Genomic DNA, 18,089 nt, shown 5'->3' with positions numbered 1-18,089 from the left:
AAACATGCATATGAAACTAAATTTTATTAAATAATGTACACCCACTTTAAGGACGTGCATGAAACTAACATTAACCATCATTTAATAAACTAGCAAACACATGCATGAAACTAAAATTTTCACGATGCTTTTTTTTACCAAGACGAAATCTATAGTGGCCGATGTATGGCAAAGACGAATCCAAGCATGCCTTATCCTTTGGTTGATGCATCTGTAAACCATGATGTTCTTATAGTTGGATAGTTGTACCTTTTATCTGTTAGGTCTTTGGTAGTTTGCGGCAAGGGACAATTCATGTCTTGCGACATAATTGTACGCGACATGTAAGACCCCTCTCTGACCTTCAACTATGTAACACTTATTTATGAGCTCTTGTCGTGATAAGCATATACCGGTTTTTGTAATCAATCTATGCTTAGCCTCAATGGCCCCTACCATAGCATGGACCCAATAAATTGTATATAAAAATATATTAAATTAGATTCATATATTGTTTTACTTAAATATATGAATTTAAAAATATATGAAATTAGGTTTGTTTTTTACAAATTATTTTCCTAGTTTGGCCACCATCTTCAACATTTTCTTTCCTTATTCAAGTTTTGGTTTAACAATGTTAAAAAATTTGAGTAAAACATCGTTTTGTTCCTTAAACTTGTTCCTTCATCATCACCACCAACCCTAACCACATTTCGATTTACTCCAATCTCACCACAGACTCAGTCATATTCTTTTTCCTTGGTTTCTCCCTAGTTTGATTTTGTGTGGCGATTTCTTTTATCCCCTCCCCAGTCAATAAATGAACTTGGACTAATTCTTGTCTCTTTTGTATAGTTGTATCTTTTGTCTGTTGGGTCCTTGGTAGTTTGTCGCAAGATACAATTCATGTCTTGCGACATAATTGTACGCAACATGTAAGACTCCACTCTGACCTTCAACTATGTAACACTCTGTCATACCCTAATTTTGTCCAACCCCATTTTTATCATATTTTATTTTTCATTATCTTATTATTATTTAAAAAATTCAAAAAAAATATTAGTTTCTTTTGTTTTATTATTATTGTTATCAAAGAAATAAAAAAATAGAAGAAAGAAGACAAAGAAGAAGAGGACAAACACAAAAAATAGAGCAGCACGTTGTTGTTGTTGCTGCTTGCATCTCATCTCCTTCTTTGAGCTCTAATCTTGCCCTCTTTCTTCATTGACCTTTTCTCTTTGTCATTCTTGTGTTTTACTGCAAAACTGAACCACGACATCAACACTCCTCATGTCACAATCTCTGCGACTCTCAATTTTGTCTTTTGATTCACCAAAAAACCCTAATTTTCTAGATAAATAGAGCTCATTCGGAGCTTGCAGATTGCTATTGCTTCACCCGTAAGACCCAGTTTACACCCCAGAGACGGTTTATTTATTTATTTTAGAGCTTATTCATATAAGTGCTTATTCAAATAAGTGCTTATTCATTGGAAATATTATTTGGGTTATTGATTAATTAGTCAATTAATTAAAAACTTGATTAAGTGAGTAACCATTTAAGTTGTTTGATTAAAAGTGCTTAAATGGTTAAACACTTAAATAAGTGATTGTTAGTTAAGTGATTAATTAATCAAAACATAATAAGTTCACATTAATGTTTGGTTTGCTTACTTGATTTAACACTTTCAAAAGCACTTCCTTACTTTAAAAACCCCAAAACTCAACTTTCTCTTACTTGCAATAAATACGATTTAAGCAAAATCGACGAGATTAACAAAAGCTTCAGTTGGTATATATATGTATATATTGTCTATACTTTGTTAGCTTGATTTGTTTCTTCTTCGTCTTGCTTAAATTTATTCAACACTTAATCAATAAATAGAATGAAAAAGGAAGGGACTGACATATGATTTTTTCTACCCGGATGGTTTCGAGGCCCTGACGTATGACCCGTGTCTCGGACCATTCTCATTCTCAAACCTTAAAACACGTAAAAAAACATCTCTAATCTTTTCTTTTTATTTCGTTAAATCAAACTAAAACGACTTAAGATTAAAAGGATGAAAAAGGAAGGGACTGACGTATGACTTTCTCTACCCGGATGGTTTCGAGACCCTGACGTATGACTCGTATCTCGGATCATCCTCATTCTCAAACATTTTCACAAAAACTCTTAAAATCAACTCAACACACTCAAACCTTTTTCACTGCCCTCGCGTGCAGTAAAAGTAAAACTCTTTTCATAAAACGGGTGACGTTTTCGTCCTTTCTCCGTAACACAAACAACGCTTAAGCCTCCATTGTGCGAGCATACAAGCAGCGTTTAAATACGAGAATGCGATATTCTCCGTAATACAAACAACGCTTAAGCCTCTGAAGTGCGAGTATACAAACAACGTTTAAATACGAGAATGCGACTTAGACGTCATGCGTCTAAAAGCAACCAACCCATAAACATTTTTTACCCTGAACTACGAAACCCTGATTTTCCCATTGCACCTGGGATACGTAGGAGCGAGATTCAACATCTTGTCGAGCATAATAATAAAAAACAAAACATTTTTCCCCCATATACATAATCATATTAATGATAATAAAAACAAACTTTTTTCTATCGATGAAGCGAGAAACAAACATTTAAGCAAACATTAAAAACACATTAAAGCAAACAAACAATCTCCCTCTAAAAGGTTCCCGTTGAGTACAACGAATGTAAGGGGTGTTAATACCTTCCCCTCGCATAACCAACTCCCGAACCCATTTCTCACCCCTCAAGGTTTTCTCGATATTTTCCTTTCCCTTCTATGGGATAAATAAAATTCGGTGGCGACTCTGTTATTTTTTGAGTGTTTACACTCGAGGATATTTTTCGCGCCGCGACACACTCATTTGTAAGCTCTTGTCGTAACAAGCATATATCGGTTTTTATAACCAATCTATGTTTATCATGGGCCCAATAAGTTGTACATAAAAATATATTAAATTAGATTCATCTACTGTTTTACTCAAATGCATGAATTTTTTTTAAAAAAATCCTAGTTCGGCCACCATCTTCAACATTTTCTTTCCTCGTTAAGTTTTGGTTTAACGATGTTAAAAAAATGAGTAAAACATCATTTTGTTCTTAATCTTGTAAAATGATGTCACTATAATTCTTAAATATATTAAAGTTGCAAAAAAATCTTGAACATGTCCTCCATTTATAATTGTATTTCACCAATTTGATTAACGAAAGATACATATATGAATCAATCTGACCAACAAAATACACATATATGAATATAATAATTTTTTTTTCTTTTCAAATAATAATTAGTTTGAGGAAGAAAAAGAAGGAATGAGAGTGTATATACATTCTTCTTCCTTCCCTAATCTAAGCAAAGCAAGAGTTTAGCCGACGTCGTAACTGAATTCCTACGTCGTCGTTCAGACCAAGAAACCTAAAGGAAGTTTTATACACTTAATGAACAAAGTAACAATAACAAACAAAATAATGGCAGGTACTTGGATCTCTTATGATAGGATAATAAGCACCATTAAGTATCCCACATTGGCCAAATTTTCCATGTTTATAGGCACCAGTCCTCCTGAGATAAAAGAATTCGCGTCGTTTTCTCCCTGCTATTTTGCACGATCCAATAATCACGATCATCTCTCGAGTCATAACCCACTAGAAGAACTACATGATTTATGCATGCATGAACTAAAGGATAAGACAATTTCGGAAACTTCTCTATTATACATTAGGCGCCGGAGATTTCGTCCTGATAAAAAAAATTGTGAAAAAAAAAATTTGTTAAGATATGCACTTTAACCAAAAATAATAATAATTAATATAATAAGCTAAATGAGTACCCTTTTAATATGGTAAAACGGAAAATCAACACACATATGTGCTGAAACCGGTTGTGATGCAACCGCCGCCATCAATCCTAATTTATTCCCATAACATACATCGACAACATCATTTATAATATTTAGGGATACCGCTATAGAAAGTCTGACAGCGTAGTAAAGCAAAAGCAACTCACAGATGGTGTGAGACAGTGAAGACGATGAAAATAATATACAAAGATGAACCTTAAAATCACATACTGGAGTTACAAAGATGAACCTTGGAAAAGCATCGGCCCTTTGCATATGATTGATGCGGTTGATAACCTTGCTTCCGAAAATCGTCATATTAGTGAGTACATGAAATCATGTGAGGTTTTTTTCGTTCATTTGTGCGAGGCTGCAAGATTTCACCCGGTACAAACAATGATTTACAATAGTCTTTTGTCTCGTGAGGATGATTCTTATGAGGATGATTGTTATGCTATTAGACCGTTTCAAGATGAGGAGGAGCCTTTTCTTCATGATAAAGACAATTGTGATGTGTACTCTCTTGTAAAAGGAAAGGGACCTATAAACTCTTATCTTAAGGTTGAAACACAACCTTTCATCGGGGACCTCATTAAAAGTTTTAGCAAACTGAGTAAGACATGGTTTGTGTATGTATTGACGGGCAAACAATTATTTCCCTTGAATAAAGATGAGTGTTTGAAGCTTCATATTAAATCGAAGAAGAGTTTGAAGTCCACTCTTGCTACTTTGTGCAACATCGATCTTGAATTACTGATAAAAAGATTGGAAAAAAATGAGTGAAAATGGTAAAGTAACCCGCGAAGTTTACAAGGAAATGGAAACAAATATTCGTAAGCTTCAAAAGGAAAAGAAATTTCTTACTAAAGATTAGGACCACGAAGTTTACTATGTATGCCCAGCTTGTTCAGCAAACGTTTCGGGATCCGAAGATTTACCCGGAGCTGCCAGCAAGAGACTAGAAGGAAGAGTATGCTGAGGCAGAGTTAGGGTTGAAGATTGCTTGTGGGTTGGAAATGATGTATCAGCAGCGGAAGCGTGATGAGGTTGAAGGGAAGGGTTCTACTTGGGAAGCATTCACATTGGCCAAATTTTCCATGTTTATAGTCACCAGTCCTCCTGAGATAAAAGAATTCGCGTCGTTTTCTCCCTGCTATTTTGCACGATCCAATAATCACGATCATCTCTCGAGTCATAACCCACTAGAAGAACTACATGATTTATGCATGCATGAACTAAAGGATAAGACAATTTCGAAAACTTCTCTATCATACATTAGGCGCCGGAGATTTCGTCCTGGTAAAAAAACATTGTGAAAAAAAAATTTGTTAAGATATGCACTTTAACCAAAAATAATAATAATAAATATAATAAGCTAAATGAGTACCCTTTTAATATGGTAAAACGGAAAACCAACACACATATGTGCTGAAACCGGTTGTGATGCAACCGCCGCCATCAATCCTAATTTATTCCCATAACATACATCGACAACATCATCTATAATATTTAGGGATACCGCTATAGAAAGTCTGACGGCGTAGTAAAGCAAAAGCAACTCACAGATGGTGTGAGACAGTGAAGACGTACGATGAAAATAATATACAAAGATGAACCTTAAAATCACATACTGGGAGTTACAAAGATGAACCTTGGAAAAGCATCGGCCCTTTGCATATGATTGATGCGGTTGATAACCTTGCTTCCGAAAATCGTCATATTAGTGAGTACATGAAATCATGTGAGGTTTTTTTCGTTCATTTGTGCGAAGCTGCAAGATTTCACCCGGTACAAACAATGATTTACAATAGTCTTTTGCCTCGTGAGGATGATTCTTATGAGGATGATTGTTATGCTATTAGACCGTTTCAAGATGAGGAGGAGCCTTTTCTTCATGATAAAGACAATTGTGATGTGTACTCTCTTGTAAAAGGAAAGGGACCTATAAACTCTTATCTTAAGGTTGAAACACAACCTTTCATCGGGGACCTCATTAAAAGTTTTAGCAAACTGAGTAAGACATGGTTTGTGTATGTATTGATGGGCAAACAATTATTTCCCTTGAATAAAGATGAGTGTTTGAAGCTTCATATTAAATCGAAGAAGAGTTTGAGGTCCACTCTTGCTACTTTGTGCAACATCGATCTTGAATTACTGATAAAAGATTGGAAAAAAATGAGTGAAAATGGTAAAGTAACCCGCGAAGTTTACAAGGAAATGGAAACAAATATTCGTAAGCTTCAAAAGGAAAAGAAATTTCTTACTAAAGATTAGGACCACGAAGTTTACTATGTATGCCCAGCTTGTTCAGCAAACGTGTCGGGATCCGAAGATTTACCCGGAGCTGCCAGCGAGAGACTGGAAGGAAGAGTATGCTGAGGCAGAGTTAGGGTTGAAGATTGCTTGTGGGTTGGAAATGATGTATCAACAGCGGAAAGCGTGATGTGGTTGAAGGGAAGGGTTCTACAAATTTTCCATGTTTATAGTCACCAGTCCTCCTGAGATAAAAGAATTCGCATCGTTTCCCCAGTTTTTCTCCCTGCTATTTTGCACGATCCAATAATCACGATCATCTCTCGAGTCATAACCCACTAGAAGAACTACATGATTTATGCATGCATGAACTAAAGGATAAGACAATTTCGGAAACTTCTCTATCATACATTAGGCGCTGGAGATTTCGTCCTGATAAAAAAACATTGTGAAAAAAAAATTGTTAAGATATGCACTTTAACCAAAAATAATAATAATTAATATAATAAGCTAAATGAGTACTCTTTTAATATGGTAAAACGGAAAACCAACACACATATGTGCTGAAACCGGTTGTGATGCAACCGCCGCCATCAATCCTAATTTATTCCCATAACATACATCGACAACATCATCTATAATATTTAGGGATACCGCTATAGAAAGTCTGACGGCATAGTAAAGCAAAAGCAACTCACAGATGGTGTGAGACAGTGAAGACGATGAAAATAATATACATTCTTAAGATACATTTACATTTTCTTTTCTATTTTGGTCATATGCGCTTATAGTTATAAGCTGAAAATTTAGAATTATCAAACAAAGCATTTGTTTTAGTTTTGTGCTTTTTTAGTGTTAATTGGTGCTGCATACATGTAATTTCTACGGGAGATTTGCGATGGTTTAGCACTTACATGAAGAGAGGTATGAAGTTTCAAGAACCTTCAAGTAAATTGACCATCCAAACTTTGAATAAAAGTGCTTAGAGCTTTACGTTGATTTATTCACTCAACTTTTAAATTAACTAGTAAGAGACTTGTACGAACACGACATTAGTTAATATTTGTATAATAGTCATAATTTATGTGAAAATTTAGGTAAATGTTGATATTTATGTATTTGTTAAACAATGTTTATAAGGAAAAACTTCAAAATGAAAATTAATGTATAAAATTCGTGCTTTTATTAAACGACGCGTTGTTGGAACTATAAATATAGAAATACTTCATTAATAGAAAGTGCTTACAACACCTATTAAACGAAATTAAAGAAAGACATCCAAGAAACTAAACATTAAATAAAATGAGCAGAAGACATTGTTGTCCATTAGTTTTATTCAATTTGAATTTTAAACGATTCCCAGCTTGAATGTTGTTGAGTTATCCAACTTTCGCCTAACTTTACGGTTACGTCGCATTCTTCACCTAAAGATCTACATAGCTTAAATTTTGAATGAATGGTTTGTTGTAGTATCAACAATTTTCCAAATTCACGAGGAAGAATCTTTGTGTAAACAAACAATAAATTAGACGAAATGATTATGATTTAAGTGATATTTATTTATTAAAAAAATATATATTATACTAGGGATGACAATTTGACCCATACCCAGAGGGTACCCGCAAAAATTACCCACAACGGGTAGGGTAAAAACCCGTATTTTGGGTACGGGCACGGGTATGGGTAATTACCCGCAAAAATGAACGGGTATGAGTGCGGGTACGGGTACCTTAGTACCCAACCCGCCCCATACCCGCATAATATATATTTATTTATTTTATTTATATTATTATATTATAATATATGTAAATCAATTTAAAACAATACAACTCTACTAAACTATTACATATTTTTAATAAAAATATTTATTTATAACATAATATAAAAATAATGTGAATATTTAACATAAATATGAACTTTAACATAAAGTTAGTAATAATTTTGTTTATAATTTTCATTAGTCAATATTAAAATCTTTGAAATTTTTTTAATTCTATTAAAATTATATGATATTTTATAATTGATCAATTTAATTTTAGTAAAAATGCGGGTAACGGGTATGGGTACCTAGGTACCCATAGGGTATGGGGACGGGGGCAAAAGTTGTTACCCACGCGGGTATGAGGATGGGTACGGGTATTTTTTCAATCCGCGGGTATGGGAATGGGTACTATAGTACCCTACCCATACCCTACCCATCGCCATCCCTATATTATACTAACCAAGATGATTTGCAGTTGTTATCATCAATGAAAATTAAAAATGAAGATCATAGAAAAGCGCAGTACTCATTGTTATCATAGTTGGATATGAAGTTCATAAAAGAAGTTCTTTTTAGCCTACTCTAAGGGTCTCTTTGGTAAAATAAGCTATAACCGATAGTTGAAAAGGTACCTTATAGTTAATAGCTGAAAAGTTAGCTAATTAAATTTAAAGTGTTTGGTAAAATTAGCTTTTAAAGTGGTTAATAAATATAAAACGACATAATTGATAGTGAGTAGTTTTTTTTAGAGTGGGTAGTTATTAAATTAAAGGGTAAAAATAGAATAAAGTGTAAAATGTCATAAACTATAAACTTAAACTCTACTTGAAATAGCATTTGAAAAAAAGCTATAAGCTAGTAAAAAAAGCTTGTTACCAAACACTTCTAATTTTTTGAAACAAGCTTATAAGTTCATATAATAAGCTATAAGCTAGCTTATTTGTGTTACCAAACACACCCTAATTATAACTTTTTTATCACAATAGACATAAAAAATAAAATAAATAATAAAGTGAATATTTATTTTCATCTCTTACACATTATTAACAACTCAATCCAGTCTTATAAATAAAATTTAAATTAGTCCTTAATATTTTTATATCAAGACAAATAAATTTGTATTAAAACAAATAAAAATTTAATGTAATAATATTATTATGAATTTTTTTCCAAATAATATTTAGTTAGAGGAAGAAAAAGTAGGAATGAAAAAAAAAAAAAAAAAAAAAGTAGGAATGAGAGTGTATATACATTCTTATTCCCAAACCTAAGCAAAACAAGAGTTTAGCGGCCGTCGTAACACCGTTCATCCGTCGCCGTTCAGACTGTGAAAATGCCTCGCACCAGCACTCTTGAATGCCCTGGTTGCCCTCCGCTTCGTGCTTTAACCTTTGACACACTTGGTCTTATCAAAGGTGCTGCTTATCTTTTTCTTGTTTCTTACCCCTTTTCTTTTTGTTTAGAATTTTTTTCTCACTCTTTCTTGTTTTTGTTGGTAGTTGTTGAATCCCGTGAAAAACAAGGAGGTCCTAAAGTAGTAGAGAGATGGGGTGACCCTGATGCATCAAAGTCTGTTAATGCTGTTTCAATCATTGATCGAAAATCTAACCCAGTACGTTCTCTATTTTGGTAAAAACTGTATCTTTATTGGTTTAATTCACCTCTGTTTAAGTTTTAGACTCAAAACTAGTAAAAAAATTACTGCTTAGGGTCTGTTTGTATAAACAATTTATTTGTAGTTTATAGCACAACTGATAAGCGCTTATGTGTAAGTTTACATAAGCTTTATTTTTTATAGCAAATGGTAAAATCACTATAAATTGTTTTTTATATGCTACGAGCTAGTTTTATAAGCTATATTGGAGAACTGATGAAAGTAAGCTGAAAAAGAATTATAAAAATTGTCATAAGTTGTTTTTATAAGTTCTCCCAAACTTATGCCAGTAGATAAGCTCAAATAAGCCAATTCAAACAGGCCCCTTAGTTATTTCACTCAATCAAATTCAAAATGTACTTAGATTCGGACAAACTTACCGTGATACCAAACATGCGCTTATAAGAGTGAGATAACGGGGAAAAACAGTGGACCCTTTTTGAATGTCAGTGCTAAACTGGTTTAAGCTGATGGTGTGTGTGTTCTTTAAGCTTGTGAAAAAGTGTATAGTAAAATAGTGGAAAACAATGGTAAAAAATAGATTCTCCAATACTAGTTTGTGTTAGGTGGATTTTCAATTTCAGTTTAAGCAGTTAGAAATATTTGATTTCATCCACCTTGGTCATTCTCATCTTTTGGAACTTAGGCTCAGTTTAGATTAGTTTCTAGTTTGTAGGAGTTACTCACTTAAAATAAGTTTTTAGTTCTTCGTTTATGAAAAGTCCTTATAAACGTATATCTGTTTGTTTCTGAGAAGTTAAATGGGAGGGAGTTTTTGAAAAAACTAATTGCTGAAATTAGTTTCAACTTGTCAAATAACCGATTATCCCAAAAGCTTAAGCCGTTAGGATAGAGCCACATCGATGGTTTTATATTATTTCTAACATGCCCCCTCACGCAAGAGCCCACTCGGGCTTGAAGCGTGGATAATGCATAGGCCCACCTACCATATGCTTAAATTCCACTTTTTAATTAGAAAGGGAGGGGAGCGGGGATCGAACTCTAGACCACTTAGTCATAGAGGCTCTGATACCATGTCAAATAACCGATTATCTCAAAAGCTTAAGCTGTTAGGATAGAGCCACATCGATGGTTTTATATTATTTCTTACACAACTCATCCTAGAAAGTGTTATTTAAAAAATTAATAATTAAATCAAGATTCTTTTAGTATTTCATTTTTCATAAGTCTTAATTTCCCCAACATTCAAGTCTTCTAATTGTAGTTTAGAAACTTCCTTTTAGTTTGACTATAAAGAAATGATTCAGGAAAGTAGGATTCTTATTTCCCTATGTTTTTCTGGTATTGCAGTTAGTAGCTGTAGCAAGGAAAAATGGTCAGGTAAGCTACTTCACTGTTTTATAGTTGGCTCTGGAACAGGTTTTGTTTTCAATTTTTTTTATTTAGAGTAAAACATTTCACTCAATATATAAACATTGCAGATTGAGATTTTGAGCCCTGTCACTGGAATTTCTCAAGCTACAATTTCAAACGCCAACGATTTAGATGTTCAGTCTGAAGAGAATAGTATTATTGGCTTGCATCTATTTGCAAAACAAAATCTTGAGTTAGATTCGAGGTATATAAACTCTAGTTTTTGGACAGTTTAAGATATTTTTTCATTGTTGTTGTAGTTGTATTTTTATTCTTTGCTTAATCTAGCCGAGGAGCAATTGCCACAGTGAAATTACTCTATGATAATTGAATTGTCTTGGTCTTGCTTCATGCAACTATGCTAATGCAACAGCATATACATGATACTTTTGTGCTCTTCTTAGGTTGCTTTGTTGGCATGTCTCTCGTCTAATCCATCTTGATAGTTGTTAGAATGATAGGGTTATTAGGCCCATTGTTACTGCTTTGGACTAGTTCTAGACTTCTAGTAGTATTAGTACTTAATCTAATTATTAGTATATATCAGATTATTTGGATTATGTATTATTGTTTTATGTTTCACAGTACATCTTCCAATATGTATTCAGTGTTACCAGTTACCACTGACCATGCTTTTGTCACCTTTTTCTGCTATTCTGCACTTAACTACTATAATCTGAACAAAAATTGAAAGTTGAAACCACAATCTTGTTAAAGTACTTTTCCAATATGAAAGGAGTTGAGAGGAGAGAATGTGCTAGCAGAGAGTAGTGTCAAGTCAAAACATAGACGTGAATATTTAACTAGTTTTTTTGTTGTTGTTGTTGTTGTTGTTGTTGTCGATCACCTTGACAAATGCTAAATGTATTATTTATAGTGTTAGAAGACTGTAAGGACTGTCAACTGTTATTTGTTAATCTACTAGTTCTGGACAATTGCATGATTTAACAATTACAGAAAATATTCAAAGTTCAAGCAATTAGTATTTACATGGAAGTATATCTTCGGTTTGTCTATGGTGCAAGACCTAGAATAAAACTTGTTATGCTTGAAAGGTACTGGAGAAGAGTGGGCAATAGAAACTTGAAACACAACATAATGGAAGCAGGTTTTCCTGTTTGAAATAAGGGAATATAACATAATTTCTATTTTGAAACAAGTTCAGTTACATACATTAGTCACTCATAATGGACCTAATCCTAGTTAAACTCATTCATATTTAGTGACTCAAAATGGAACCAATCCTAGTTAAAGTAATTTGAACCTAGAGAAATGAAAGGACAATATAAAGAATGAATAATTGTTGTCACAGTGAACCATATCATCATAATTTGTTGACGTGTTCATTTCTCTGTGTGCCCTTGTCACGCATACACCATTTTTAATGTGTTCACATTTGCATTTTTGAAATTTTGCTGCAGTCATATGCTGTTCATTTGCATATGTTTTCTGAAGTTCTCTGTGTTGCCTCGCCTTGTCACATGCACTGTTTTTAATGTGTTCACATTTGCATAATTGAAATTTTGCTGCAGTCATATGCTGTTGATTAGCATATTTTTTCTGGATTTGGATCCTCTCCATTGTACTTTTTACTTCAATTTTCTCCATTTTCAATCGCCACCGAGAGTTTTCCTACAATTTTTACCTCAATAACAGGCCATTTCATCATTTTTTTTTTAACTTCTCTCTCTCTCTCTCATGTTGGATGGTTGAGATTCCACCTGAGAAAAATTGAGAGGATCCATTTCCATATTTCCTGAAGTTCTTGGATATCGGCACTGTCTTTACAATCTACAAGTTAATAAATTGGTTCTGATGTTTAAAATACATTGATCTTGCATGTGCGTGCATACTTGTGCATACACTTGTTCTCATGCTTGAGATGCATTAATCACTTGTGTGTTTGTACTTATTATGTATGTATGTGTGTCTGTTCTGTTTTGTGATTTTTTATTTGTATAATTACAACATCACTCAAATGTGTTCATTGTTATTGCTATGTAGGGATTATAATTTACTTACATGCACGAGCAAAGGGAATGCGAGCATAAGGTCCATTGAAGTTCCTGAGTCAGCGACAGGATCTTCCAGTACCAATTCTTCAAAAACCTGGAATGTATGTAATAGTGGTAACATTTTGTGTTGCAAGGTAGACGGAAATGAGAAGTTTGCTTTATTTGGAGGGTGAGTTCTTACAGTTTGCATAACATAGATAATTCATAGTTTTGTTGAATGCACATGTCTATTGTATAGTATTCAGAAACAGAGCCTTGCAGCCTCTGTTGCATGAAAGCAGAGTTTGAAATTTTGAGCTTTGATCCTTTGATAGATGCTTAAGTTACCAATTAGCATTTGGGATGGCTTTCACAAAAGTGTACCATAATAAAGTGTATCTCTTTATATATCATGATTATATCATAAGGATTAGTGCTTTATTTAATTTAATTGAATAACATCCAACATACCATTTACATCAATATCAATACAATTTTATTACTCTAAAACTCTGTTTGGGAGTTTAGGAGGGGAGGAGAGAGCTTTGTGAAAAAGGAAGGAGAAAAGGAAAAGTGGATGAAGGATAGTTCCCCAACTTGAATGGGGGTTTAGTTTTCTTCATAATACAAATTCCCCCGAATATGGGTGAACACAAAAAATGTATTGGACGAGAATTTTGGAGGGCTTAGATAAATTCTTCAAATCATTTCCATGTTTAATACTCTCAAAACTAAAATTATATTAATTATAAACATTACCTTTTCATTCTCTACAAAGTCACCCTCAAATATGGTGAAAGATTTATCTCTCTTTCCCTCTCCTCCCTCCCTACAAAACCCTCCCCTTCCTTTCTCTCCATACTCCCAAACAGAGCCTAGGTATTCATTTTTCTCCATCTATACCTAGAGAACTAAACACTATAACCTCAGCATGAGTTTGAGGAAGTAAAAGAAAATTTGATTCTATTATTGAAGGTTCATAAAGAGAAAAACATCAAGAAATACTAGACCTTCCTTACTGCTGAAACATGAATTAGCTAGATTATGCAACTATCACAAAGCATATTACAAGTCACAACCAATATAAACAGCATACAAACAGACATCCTTTACCACAGCCTTCGAGAATCAAAACAAGGCAACATCTTATAGCTATTATCTATAATTGTGTTTATAACACCTGAGAGATAATGAGCAAGTACTTTATTTGTAGGAAAGGCGTTGAAGTCAATATTTGGGATCTTGACAACTGCACAAAGATCTGGAATGCCAAATCTGTGAGCCATGACTTCAACCCCATTCTTTTCATATATCTTATTAACTGTTAATTTTTCTTTTCCAATTTATCTCTTCGCTTGAACGCGTTTTGTTTTACTAAACTTGGTTTTACTAATTCTTATGCAGCCTGCTAAAAACAGCCTTGGTATATTTACACCTACCTGGTTCACATCTGTTTCATATCTAAGTAAAGATGACCATAGAAAATTTGTTGCTGGCACCAATAACCATCAGGTAATTTTAATCAGTGTATTCTTCTAAACTAAATGAAGAAAAAGATCTTTGGCGTTCGATAACACGAAATATTCCTCTTTGATGTTGCTTTCCTTCACAAGGGTTTAGAGGGTGTGCTAGTCCTAGAGACTCTTGAGAAGGATTAATAATCACTCTCAATCTGAAATTGCAGAGAAATTCAAATTATATTTTATTAAGAGGCAAGGGAAATATGAGGAGAATGAGAATAATATGGTTTCGAACTGTACATGTACTGATTATTTAACTTATCAATCCAGAAAGGAAAAATAAATTGATTTTGTTATTTTTTTCTCGTGTCTCTCTACTTATACATTTTCCAATTGCTCTTCCATTTACAACGTTGGTCCTTTGAACAGGTTCGCCTATATGACATATCTGCTCAGAGGAGGCCCGTTCTCTCTATTGATTTTCGTGAGACACCAATTAAAGCATTGGCTGAGGATATAGATGGCAACACAATCTATTTAGGGAATGGGTCTGGTGACATGGCTTCTGTTGATATACGTACAGGTATCCCCCTAAGTTCTGGAAATGTTTCATAAATTTAGGAAGTGGTTACAGCATTGTTTAACTTCTATATTATTCAGTATACTGTATTACTGCTATTCGTCATTACCTTCCTCATTTTTCATTTGTGACCGAAATTTTTAGACCATCTACTTGGTGCTTATTTGTTATATTAATTCTATAAAATAATTTTCTTGTAGACACTGTTATAAATTAGCTATTATTTGGCAATAGTAGTTTTTTTTTTTTTTTTGACGCAATTTGGCAATAGTAGTTGGATCTGGCTTATTAATAGTTCTCTCAAAATAAAAATACTTGATGTATGTATCATTAAGATAAGCCGCTGTGGTATTTTTTTTTTTATGTTTTCCTACTATTTAGACAATTGATTGTCAACTGTGGCAATTGCATTATGCTTTAGCTTCTAATTATTGTGAACTTTATTTATGTCTTTTGTTTCAGTTGTCTTTCAATTGCCATTTTTTACTGACTTTTGTTGTGATATTATTTTAATAACTACAGGAAAAATGCTAGGATCTTTTACCGGAAAATGCTCTGGAAGCATCAGATCAATTGTCAGGCATCCCGATCTACCTGTGGTAGCTTCATGTGGTGAGCAATGTTCTGTCTTTTCCCTTGTGCGGTTCAAATTCTTTTAAGTTATGCAGAGTACAGACAGTTCTCTGATGAAGTCTTTATCGCAATTTTTGAATAGTGCTCTTTAAATTTTTGCTTGTTTATCTGGAGCCAAATTTTAGTCTTCTGTTACCATATCCACCTTGAGCATGATTTCACCTGAAGCTCCTAAAATAGTACAGCATGTGTAGTTACCGGTTCACTTTACTTTTTCTAGATAAAGTGATTCCATTTCTTTGGTCTGATAAAAATATCAAGGTCCTCTTATTAACAAATTTTGCCATTTCCACCACTAGTACTCATATCATTTATATTTTCTAGGACTGGATGGCTATTTACGACTTTGGGATACAAATTCAAGGCAGCTTCTTTCTTCTGTAGGTTTCATATCCTTTTCATTATGCTATATATAGTTCATGTTATTGTGATTTGTATATCACCATTAACTAAAAGAAATTAATCATATTTGACCATTATAACTTATCAGGTTTATTTGATTATCGGATAAAGAAACAACCTATGAGCTAAAGCCCATTAATTTCAGTTGATTAAATATATGTTTGGAGAGGGAGATTGTTTTGTACTGTATGACTTATAATTTCTGTACTGAAAATAGTTATTTGTATGAGACCAAGAAAAAGAGGGTATGTTGTGAATAAACCTGGCTTTTTTGCGAGTTTAACATAGTAAAAACATGGAACATTTTCAAACCTGAACTAGCTTGGGTCTACAATGACTGGCAGATTTGTTTTCCGCCTTTTGTAATATGCATCTATAAAGGTAGTCATTTATTAAAAATATTTTTGGTGTTCTAGTATTGTAGTCATAATCATATATATTTTGATTGGTTGCAGGTTTTCCTTAAGCAGCATATTCTGCATGTTCTTTTTGACTCCAATTTCATTGTTGAAGGTTAGTATATTTTACTAAGATTCTCAATTAAGGAAAAAAAAAAAGGGATTGATGATCAATGTTACTTGATGGCAGGAGTAGTATATACTAGTGTCGTATCTAATACCTTAACGTTATTTTGATGAAAAATCAAACACAAGTTTGAATTTGAAACAAACAATAACTGAAGGGTACAGTTATCAGTATCCATTCTGTTGTATTCAAAACAGTGACACTACAATGTTTTAAAAAAATGTATGTTGTAATTTTGTTTTATTTTTCTTGTTTTTTTTCTTTCTGCCTGGAATCCGTACCTAGCTGTTTCTTAAAATTTTATGATCTGTTGTCATAAAATCTTTGGTTAATTAAGTCCGTTGCAGTTACTCATTCTGAACCTCTAATTTTATTTACTCAGATACGCCTAAAGGAGCGGATTCTCTACCAAGCAAGGAAGAAACTATAGAAGAGATCTCAGATGAGGAAGAAACTATAGAAGAGATCTCAGATGAGGAAGAAATTGAAGCAATACCTTTGAAAAGAAAAAAGTCTTCTAGAAATAAAGAAAACGTGATAGATGGTAGTGAAAAAAAGAAAAGAGTTAAGGAGAGTGACAAACGCAAAAAAACCAAAGGAAATGATGGAAATAAGAAGACCACATCAAAAGACAAAGGAAGCAAGTTAGCATCCAAGAAAAAAAAGAAGAGCTCAATATGAAATTCCAGATGAAGGGTTGTGATTTAGATGGATTTTATGCTATGCGATATATACAACGATGTATCAAAACTAATTTTGGGGTGCGAGGTGATGAAGGTGATACAAGTTCTAGCAGGAATTTGCGTTTGGCAGTTGGATCAGCTTGGAGGTTACTTTGTGGACAAGTTACTAGGCTGGTTAGATTAGTTCAATTGTGGAATTTTTATGTATGTGACAAGTTTATCTTAAATTATTCAACAAGGAAGTTAGGGTTTAGGCATGTCTCATGGTTCCTTGCAAAATGTTTAGTATTTTGCTTTGCAGCTGTTGGCTTGTGGACAATCTTTTATCTTAGGAGTGAAAATGATTTTCAATCCCTCTTCATTATACCATCAATTTTGTTTTAAGTTTATATGCTTTATTTGATTAAGAGATTATTTTGATTACATTGAAAGGATATTGATTTGTAGCATCATTCATTTCAAGGAGTAAGGGGCTGCTATTTATGGTTAAGTACTATCAAAAGATATACTATTTTTGTCTATTAAATATAAGATCAAGTAGATTAAAATCTCATACGTATAGTGTGTAGCTTGATTCATAACTATTAGGAACATTATTGGAGGGAATGAGTTCGAATTTTGGATTTTTCATTTTTCTACACTTAAATGTGTAAGTCTAGTTACTAAGGTTACTTGATAACAACAAAAAATTCCGAGAATTAAAAAAAATTGTTAATAGTATTAAATTTATTAATAACAGGTCACTTGCCATTTAAGAGAGTTTTTATTTTCATTAAATAATTTTATTTTTATTTTTTTACAAATAATATATATTGAAGAAGCCAAATTAGCTCACTCAATTGACAATAGAGAGAATCGAACTTGAGATCTTAAAGAGTAGCACACTTTTAGGTCCTAAGTCAATACCACAATACCAACCCAAGT

At 33.2% G+C, this 18,089-nt stretch overlaps 1 protein-coding gene across 1 annotated transcript; it reads left to right on the top strand.

The window, feature by feature from the left end:
• The first annotated feature begins 9,090 nt into the window (after positions 1-9,090).
• Positions 9,091-17,554, top strand: LOC123890301. The gene is given in 14 exon segments (XM_045939882.1): positions 9,091-9,275; positions 9,360-9,472; positions 10,826-10,855; positions 10,957-11,093; positions 12,893-13,072; positions 14,096-14,159; positions 14,287-14,394; positions 14,772-14,925; positions 15,445-15,534; positions 15,880-15,935; positions 16,413-16,470; positions 16,865-17,034; positions 17,036-17,154; positions 17,156-17,554. Coding segments are annotated over 14 exon segments (1,755 nt in total). The 5' UTR covers positions 9,091-9,193; the 3' UTR covers positions 17,550-17,554.
• The last annotated feature ends 535 nt before the right edge of the window (positions 17,555-18,089 follow it).

Source organism: Trifolium pratense, linkage group LG6 (genome assembly GCF_020283565.1).
Source record: "Trifolium pratense cultivar HEN17-A07 linkage group LG6, ARS_RC_1.1, whole genome shotgun sequence".
NCBI lineage: Eukaryota > Viridiplantae > Streptophyta > Magnoliopsida > Fabales > Fabaceae > Trifolium > Trifolium pratense.
Note: the sequence above shows the minus strand (reverse complement) of the source record. Positions and strands in the feature narration are given on the sequence as shown.